The 9,802-nt window shown below is 44.4% G+C and overlaps 1 protein-coding gene across 1 annotated transcript in view; it reads left to right on the top strand.

The window, feature by feature from the left end:
* The first annotated feature begins 404 nt into the window (after nt 1–404).
* Nucleotides 405–9,802, top strand: part of LOC119182358 (glutamate receptor ionotropic, kainate 3) — a 60,115-nt gene continuing 50,717 nt past the window's right edge. The window contains exons 1-3 of the mRNA XM_075894626.1: nt 405–474; nt 3,636–3,899; nt 5,331–5,515. Coding sequence (XP_075750741.1) covers nt 405–474; nt 3,636–3,899; nt 5,331–5,515 — 519 coding nt within the window. The remainder of the gene's footprint in view (nt 475–3,635; nt 3,900–5,330; nt 5,516–9,802) is intronic.

The following is a 9,802-nucleotide window of genomic DNA, read 5'->3' as shown; positions in this document are numbered from 1 at the left end:
ACGTATTTGGGAAAATACCATCGATTGTCTGTATGACGAGATTGTGGGTGCTAAGAAAGCATTATGGCAGTGTGGCGAATATTTCGAGGCAGATTAAAGACAACTTATAAAAATAACGAAGATATACCATCTGTGGCGAAAAATTTGTCATTATCAAGACACGCGTAGATTGCTTAATATTGTTACGGGTAAAAGTGAATGCTAGTGGGCCATTAAGGGGAAAACGAGGTAAGTAGAAGGTATTCAAAATATAGACTACAATGGTCTCATTAGCAAAAACATTTATTGGACTGATTTTATGTTCAAGTATGTTTTTTTGTGTATGGTAGGAATATTTATTACTTAAAAGGCCTAACCATTCACACAGCCAAAACTTGACCAATCCCCCTGATTGGGTTTGACCAATGGTTGAAGCATCATTATCATCATCAAAGCTGGTGTTTTTGGCGGCCACATTAAAGAAGTTTCTCAAGTGTAAGTTGATTGTGTGTGTTGACCAGCCGTTAAATTGGTGGCAGTGGTGGGATTCGCAAGTATGTATCGCCCAAAAATTGACCTGGGACACGATGCACTAGAAGATATTTTGGCAAGTTACATTCAGAAGTAGAAATTGGTGTTAGAAAAAATATATCGCCACTGGAGAACCTCACGTCTACGTCCCATTTTAACGTCTAGTTTTCGCAACAGAGTGACAAGTGTGCAACGTGGCTTTAAGAGAGACGCTATGCCATCTGAAGATGCTGGGTTTTCTCTAATGGAGAAGCCTGAGATGATAAAGAGTGCGAGTCTTCTGTCGAGAGCTTTGACTTGGGAAGATGTGCTACAGACGTTAGGGCGTAACGTCAGAGGAAACAAAACAACAACAATAACAAAGAAACGTAAAAACGAGAGTCAAGAAAGTGTAAAGCAAAAAATCGGATATATTGAGTGTTTTTGATGCAGCTGAGGAAGACCTCATATAAAGAAAAATGCAAAAAACCGCCTCGTTCCCTCAAGTTTCCAGAATGGCATGAACTGAAACCAAAACCTTGAAAGAAACTGCAAAAGTGGGCCCTTTTCTAGACGGGCTTCGTAAGTTCTTTCTTTTTGGAAAGCTTTCAAAAAATCCGCCAACCCAATCAATCTTCGAAGACAGGATAAGCGCACATGTACGATGACGGTTCTGTCCTACGCAATATCTTCAGTTGAATTGAACATTGCTACAGTGACCAACGACAGCAATCATCGACGGCTTCAGAAGACCCCTCAATGTAGTTGCAGGTTCCATTCGGCACTACGCAAACGGCGCGTCACTCCTGAAGTCTCCGTTATTTGTTTCAGAATGCCTCCTCATTGAACGTAACTGATTATGCTCACTGATGAGACATCAGTTTTTGCAGCTGTTGGAACGTTCATGCGTGTGATGAAGCAGGAAGGAAACCAGAGTTTCCTAATATGTGAATATATTATTTATCTGAGTGTTGCCTAGGTACGTCGAGTGCCAACGGGTGCCTAATTTTTTTATTAAACAGATGTAGCTGGGCGTCCTGAGCACCCGTACGGTCGGAGCCTGTGAGCTATTTGCAATGGCAGGCTGCGTCCGTACGGCTGGTGAATCTGTCTAAATCTGCTGAATCTGTCTAAATCTTGCGCAACTAAACTCTGTCTAGTAAGTTCGTGCTATGTTTCGACAAGAAAGTGAAAGTTATTGTGGTGGCTGGTGGAGTACTAGCGTTCTGGCATATTTTATTGAATTAAAACGAGCACTCGCACAATTACGCTTGGTTTTGTTAGCTAACAGATAATAATGCCAAAGAAAGTATAGGGAAAGTCATTAGGCCGAATTGTAATGTAAACGTGAAGAAAGAAAAGTGGGTGAAAAGATAACTTGCCATGGGCAGAAACCGAACCTGGGACCTTTGAATAACGCGTTCTATGCCCTACCTCTGCGCTACCACTGTGGCTATCGTCCCAACCACTTCATTGGGTATATCTTTGAATTTAAACGTTAGAGTGTAGGTCAGCGCCATCAGTAGCCATGACGGCGAGTGCGGCACATTCTTTATGAGCCTATGTGGCATCACGTAGCACGGGAACTAATTACGAGCTGGCACCTGACCAATAGTCCCTCGTATACAACGTAAGGCACCAAGTCTGCCAGTATGAGACCCTCGTTAATTAATAAAGGAAAGAAGTTTATGCGTAAGGCTTCGTTTTTCCGTGTTCTGACACAATAATAATGAGTTATAAGAGACAATAGGCATTTTCAAATAGTATTCTAAGCAATTTCAAAATGAATCTGAAGTGCGTGTCACTTGAGCGTAGCGGCCTGCCGTACCAAGCCATCGCTTGGCGGCACGCTCAATGTACCGAAAGAGAAACCATGTGGCGTCCACCAAAGACCCATTGGTGAATTTCTCTCGAGGACTGAGATTTCAGCACGCGTCACCTCGTGATAGAAGCAACAATATTGAACAATATTTGACGCAGTCAATTTTACCTATTGAAGTGAAGCATGTGACTGCGCTCTACCAACCATCACCTAACCAACGACCCAAAAAATCAATTGAGAAGGGAGCGCTACAAGTCAAGTCAAAATAGCAAAATAGCCCGAGAGAGAGCGCCACAGCATCATAACTGAAGATATTATTTGCCACCATGGATTCATAGGAAGGTGCCAGTGTACTGCCCGTGAACATCCACGTCGTCGAAGGGCTAATATACATGATGCAGCACAAGACGACGAAACGGGCATACAGTACCACACAAAATTTGTATGTCTGTTTTTTATTTCCGTGCTACATCATGATTTTTAGCAAGCACCAACTAGTCGCCTAAGAACAAAGCCATGTAAGGACCAATTCGTTTGTGCTGCCAGCGAAGGGATAGCGAAACGACAACGCCAGCCTTTAGGCACGTATCTATAAGAGATGAAGGGGGGTGCTAAAATAAAGCGAATACGATGTAAGGTTCTAGTTTTGGAGAGAGACGCCAATGGAGCGCCAAAAAAGACAAGTGATCCCACCACTTTGTCTGAGACAAGCACAATTTGAACGATAACAGAGACCCGCCAATGAACAGTTCTGATTAGCTGTCTGTAGATTTCAATGTGTCGAAGTTGCTCGATTTTACAGACTACCGTTAATATTAAGGGCAGTGATGAGTGACGAATGCATGCTAAGTGTGTGCACACAATCCAACGGGTACATGCAGCGCTCTCAGAATACATGCTGCTCGACAAGCTTTCTCTATGTCATGCTGGAGCGTTAGCGAGACGACCGGAAATTTTCGGAATTTGTTTTGTGTGGACATCGAGTTTGCTTCGTGCCATACTGTGTGTAATCTATAATTAATACCTCTCATTGTTACCTGTCACACAGCGTGATGCCAGAGTGCACACAAATCATAAGTGGTGCAAAAATAAGTTCGCAGAAAGAACTGAAGGAATTTCCAAATTCATCCTTTTGTCACTTAATGTCCCGGATAATTTTTTAAAAAGCCCAAGATCGTTCTTCCTTAGAGAAAGTCAATTCATACTTTTCCCCTAATTTTGTTTTCTTATATTTATAGGACAATCACATTTGTACGCTTTCTCAGCTACAATAGTCGTTTATAGTATAACGTGGATTATGTAAACGTTTGATTTTTCGGAACAGTGTGCGGCCTTCTGGAGCAGGGCGTCTTGGCAGTGCTTGGTTCCCAGGAAGCGGAGACTGCGCTACTAGTGCGGCATGCGTGCGCCAAGCATCAGGTGCCACACGTGTACTTGCACAGACAAGAAGGTCACGAGCGTGCCTTGCCAATAGATACGTTGTCGTTGACCATGACACCGCCTGCTGAGGAGCTTGGTCGTGCTCTGTGTGACCTCGTTAAGGCTCAAGGCTGGAAACATTTTACTGTCATCTACGAGAAACCAAATGGTAAGCATAACGTTGCTGTTACCTCAACTGTCATTGCCTGAAGTGCGGCTACTTCAAATGTTACTTCAAGTGTTACTTCAAGTATTGTCAAACATGCTCTTCTTCTTCCAGCAGTGCATTTCATTGAGAGCAGTGCGAAAACTCAGATATTTTTTATCTTACAGCGCTCTATCCGATAGAAAGTGGTATGTATATGCCACGCTCGTGAAGTGGTTAGGGTGCTCATTTGTTGACCATGGGATGAATCATGGCTTTCAGTCAAAGTGAAATGCTAAATACCTGTGTGCTGTCCGATGTGAGTGCACGCTAAAGGACACCTTCTGAACGAAACTTCCGGTGCCTCTCAATATATCGTGGCGCTGACACATTACACCGTAGGTAATAATATTACAAAAATTGCGTGTTAATGCACTTTTGTACACAAATAAATGGTTATGCCTACATATCAGAACACTAACCCGGTATTTACAAGACTTCTCTCCATACTGATTTACGCAGAGGCATTGCAGTGCTTACTGTCTTTACTCTTTAATCAATGAAAGAGGAGACGTATGTACATTCAATATCTGCGCTTTCTTTTCAGTATGCACATGACATCAAGAGACAGAGTGGCAGCACTTGGTTCGGAAGGTCCACTTGGTGTTGGGTTGCTATTGTGACAAAAAATACAAGTAGCAATAATATCATCTCCTTGACGACCATCCTGCTCAACATTACACCATAAAAGATAAAGAAGCTAAATCTGGCATACCTAAATGAGTCTTTCTTGAAAGTCTCAAATGAACAACAATGGAATAGCTGACTTCCAACGAACATCGACTGAAAAGTCCTTCGTAAAACGCCTACCTGGCTGTAGTACTTTTGCTCAAGTGAATACACTGATCTAAGAAGTTCTGTAGTAGTGTTAAGCTGTGTACATTTACGTTAAAATCGTCTATCTTGAGGATGATATTTTTCAAAATGTGCTGCTTGAAGATCCCAATTGCAATGCCTAAACAACAAGTAGAAGTATTGTTATCGCGGTGAAATACCTTGTCGTAAAAGAAAGTTTCATTTAAAATCAAAAGCTACGTCATGCTGATTAAGTTTTAGAAGGGGCCGTTTTTGCATCATTTCCAGTGCATTGAAACGTACCGACTAAGAATTTTCTGAAAATATCGCAAGTGAATTGTGTGCAAAACTTTCTGCGGTCTAGTTTTGACTGTAGAAATCGATCTTGCCCACGGGAACGAAAAACCTCCCTTATTATAGCTGGGGATATTCACTTTAATCGCACGCAAGCACAATCAATCCCCCATTTTTGTTGCATAGGAAGGCGGAACCAAATAGTAGGCAGAAGGTACCACTTCTCCTTTTCAATGCCAAATTATGTATTGAGAATCATCTCTGCGCGCACTATATTGCAATGCATCCACCTTCCTTTACTTGCAGCGCTGGTTCGGCTTCGTGGGCTACTGCAGCTGTACAGGCCTGGTGGCCAGCCTTCAATAGTTTCACTGCAGCCACTTGACGAAAAGGCGGACCCTCGGCGTGTTCTGCGAGAGGTGGCCAAGGCAGGAGAAAATAATATCATTTTCGATCTTACCACCCACAGACTTGCGGATGTGCTGAGGCATGTGCGTATTTCAGTAATCTTCTGACAAATACAGCCTTTGCGCATTTCATTGTTGAGTAGCGTGAATGATATACAGATCATCACACCTATGCGAAGGCCCACGCTGGCTTAAGTTTCACGCAGTCAGCCAGCCAATTCCGCAACGTCGGTCAACACACTTTTTCGCTTCGTTTCCAAAACGAAAAGTCTAACATTACCGATTGAATACAACTGGAAATAATTTTAGGAGGTTATGCAGGCCTATGAGGTCTGAAAGTTGAAGTTTAATCCAGTCATCTACAAGGTACCTCTAGAAATGTACATACACCACCCATATATTTCTGTTTCATATGCAGTCAAGAGTGCACTAAACGTTCGTGCACTCAGGCATTATGATAAGGATGTAGATGCGGTTACGAACTCAGTCAAGCTGAAGAAACACAGAAAAGGTTCGGGACCCATACGGTTTCTTTGTGTGAACTAGGAAGTGGTTGTAATGAGGTTTTTTTTTAATAAATAGAACGTTGAGAGCACGCATCGTGGGGATAGCAACGCTCTTAGTAAAAATGACGACGCTGTTTTCTGTTCACCTGGCTGTATCAAAATAACGCACAAAAATAGACACACAACAAAGATGTTATACAGGAACACAATAAAATGCAACACGGCGAAAACCTCGAAAAACAACGCACAAGCTGAGTCCTACCACAAGAGCGTGTCGCCAGTGAATGCATGAAGTTTGTGTGGCGCTCGTCTAAGTAGAGAAAGTGTAACGTGGGAATGTCGGGACTACAGAGATTTGGCGAATAGCCTGGCTACGCTCAAATGTAGGCATGGCGGATAAAGTATGTGCCAAAGACAAGACCGACGAAGCCATGCAGCCTTCTACTCGGACACGTGGACCAGCGTCCTCCTGCAGCTAAGCCCTCAGGCTTACGTTCAATAGTGGACCTGGTGGCTGCGCTAGCTTCCCGTTGGCTCCGCGAACCGTCGAAGCTTGAGGTCTAGCGAAGATAGCCACTCCAACTCTTTACCGCGACCAGGCTCACGGGGCAGACCACCGCGACCGTGATGCTGGCGAACCGCCTTCCCCTTGCTTCCGCCTGCACGACCACAACCTTGCCAACTGCATGGCACACCACCCTCTTCTGCTGGCCTCGTGTCTGCACGCCACTCTTCTTGTTCTTTCACGCATGCCAAGCTAACCACGATGACACATTCTTTTTCATGCACCAGTGCCCTCATTGTTTGTCCATCCCCACAGCACACACAGTGGAGGACTGAGGAGCTTTTGCACGCACATCCCATCACACCTGTATTGGTCCCGAGTCATCTCTTTGTTTTAGGGACCCCGTATGAATCCCAAAACGTCCCTGTGTTTTTTCAACTCGACAAAGTCAGTGACCGCATCTAAGTTTTCATTTTATTGCTCCACAAGCGTTTAGGATAAAGGGTGGGCTAGGGATACTAAACAGTTTTGGTATGATGACTGTGCGCCTATTACCTACTCTCTATATTGAAAAAATTCGACAGCTAAAAGATAGCATTCGAAAATTAGTAGCCTCAATTTCCTCTCTGCGGCAAAGTTGTGTTTTTAAAACTGCTGCCACGAAAATTGACCTCGACAGTCAATGAGAAAGTTAGTGTCGTCTGGCACTCCAACACTGCACAGCTTTTTTGTTTGTGGACTCAAAAAGGTTGACGACCCATAAGTGATAGCATCACTAGAGAAGACATTCTGACTAGGGCGACTTCTTTCGCATCTCACACGCTAATCCAAAGACACGAAATGCGATAGCCAATAGCCAAATACTATAGGCATCTGGCAAAGATACGAAATGCAATGAAATTGGCAAGATGCGAAGACATCCCTATCGCAAAAACTAGTGGCACTGGCCCAGCGCCATACCTGATTACTGGACCAGTGTAGCGCTGACACTGGGATACTGTCACGCCACACGAGGCACGCTGGCGCTGCATACTGGGACACCCACTATTGGCCGAAATCTGACTTTTAAAGTGTTTTTTTTAAATTTCGGTCATGCGCACTTCGTAAGTAAGACTGAAACACGCGCGCAGCGAAAAAAAGCAAAAAGAAAAAAAATGAAAAAAAGTGGGGAGCCAGAATTAAACTCACTACCTCAGCACATCACACGTACATCCTGAGCCTGACCGCTACCCACTACACCACACCTGAAAGACGAGAATAAAGGCATTTTCCTTCATCCTAAAATTGTTTCAGGTCACCAATATTTTGATTTTGTCGCTTACATACGCGGTGTGTCCTTTCTTCATGCCAGCGCCAAACTAACAGGTGATTGTTAGCTTATTTTTTGCTGGTTGCCTTGGATCACAATAATCGGGCATGTTTTGGTGCATAGTTTGTGAGGGTATAGCTGCGAATGTGTTACGGCAATCTAGTGTTTGATTCATTGATATGTGGGGTGTAACTTCCCAAAACCACCATACGATTATCAGAGACGCCGTAGTGGAGGGCTCAGGGAATTTCGACCACCTGGGGTTCTTTACCGTGCACCCAACACTGAGCCCACGGGCCTACAACATTTCCGCCTCCATCATATATGCAGCCGCCGCAGCCGGGATTCAAGCCCGCGACCTGCGGGTCTGCAGCCGAGTACCGTAGCCACTAGACCACCGCGGCGGGGCGAAATCTAGTGTCTCGCTATATGGTTGTTCACAGCTTTGTAGAAAACAGCATCCATCTGAACTGCTCACTGAACACTGTAGATTTTTGTCCCTTGATAGTTTGGGAGTATTTTATCTCCTCCTCGTTTACTTTCCGCGTACGACAACCACAACAGTTCACTCTAGCCGAAACGACCATTAGGCTTAGGGCCGTACTTCATGTGCCATGGTCGCTGTGAAGATCATAGGCATTCAGTTATAGTTTAATAACCATTAAAATGTAGTTTACATCATAACTGGCCCATGAGTGGTCATATTTTAACCTTCGACTACGCGAATCAGAGGCTAAAAACCCCGAGACCGGGCGTTGCAGCGGATAAATGCTGCCAGGGACGTGCGGCTTTCAGCGGTACGAGCCGGAACGACTGACTGCTAGAATAGGTTAGTCTTGATTGTCATACTGATACTAGTGTCATGCTGTGTTGCGAATTATCAGTTCTATCGATGCCATTTATGAAATGCATTGAAGAAACTCAAACTGCAAGCAAAGCGCACCCGTGCCAGGAGGGCATCCGTGGGTTGGCTGGAGCCTTTTTTCCCTAAATTCTAGCAAGCCCCCCCCTCCCCCCCCCCTCAGTCCTTCCAAGGAGCAAGCATAGTCAAAACACGACGCATAGATTCTGTGCCTCCCTGCCGCCCTGCAGAAACATCATTGTCGTTGGTGCCCCTCACCCTAGCTAAATTCTGGCGGCGCCCCTGACGCGTGCCCTTGACATTTGATTGCTTCAGCGTACTCGCCCATACATCGATTGTCTAACTAAAACTAAAGCTATATATGTGTAGCACGTAGATGAGAATACCATCTTGGTCGGTAAATTTTACGCTCGACATCTCGCGATTACATATGATGTCTTACAGAAAGTGCATTGTTCGCGCCTAGCTTCTTCCGATTTGCCTCTAATGTTCTCAGTGTGCCGTAGAGACTGTACAGCGTGACCAGTGCCTCCCAATGCGCTTTAAAACACTGCCTAGGTTCAGTGCACTTCAGCACGCTGGACAGCACTGGCCATGCTGTACAGTGTGTCCCACTGCCTCGCAGCGCACTGTAGTACACTGGGACACACCGTACAGCGTTTCCAGTGAAACGCACTGGCAGACACTGCAAACGCTTTTTTTTATATAGGGATAGGCAATGAACAACGGTACAATACAAAGTAGGCATTAGACAATGCATGCAATGGCTCTGTCGGGGAGCATTGTCTCCTTCATAAATATTTATTCAACGAGATCGCGATAGAGGTGGTTTTTATAGCACCTACTTCCATTAGTCGCCGCTAGTATAGATATATTTATAGGGGAGATAAACTTTTGTCACTCTGGACTGCAGATGTCAGAGATGCTGCAAAAGAACGACGAACATTTTGGAAATACGTCTGTGGGTAATTTAGTAGTTTAACATGTGGCATACTAATTATCCAACTTAAGCTCCGAGTGTTATTTTCAGCAAACGCGGAACACTTGAACACTTAGTCTTAATTTGCGCAGGGTCAACTCACTAAGGCGTCCCTCATAACGCAAACCGCGGTTTCATGCCTGAAGCCCAGCAAATCAATACATAGCGTCTTTTCAAAGATGAGTCTGAATATTAAAATATATTATTCAC

The sequence above is a fragment of the Rhipicephalus microplus genome, chromosome 5 (assembly GCF_043290135.1).
Source record: "Rhipicephalus microplus isolate Deutch F79 chromosome 5, USDA_Rmic, whole genome shotgun sequence".
Lineage (NCBI taxonomy): Eukaryota > Metazoa > Arthropoda > Arachnida > Ixodida > Ixodidae > Rhipicephalus > Rhipicephalus microplus.
Note: the sequence above shows the minus strand (reverse complement) of the source record. Positions and strands in the feature narration are given on the sequence as shown.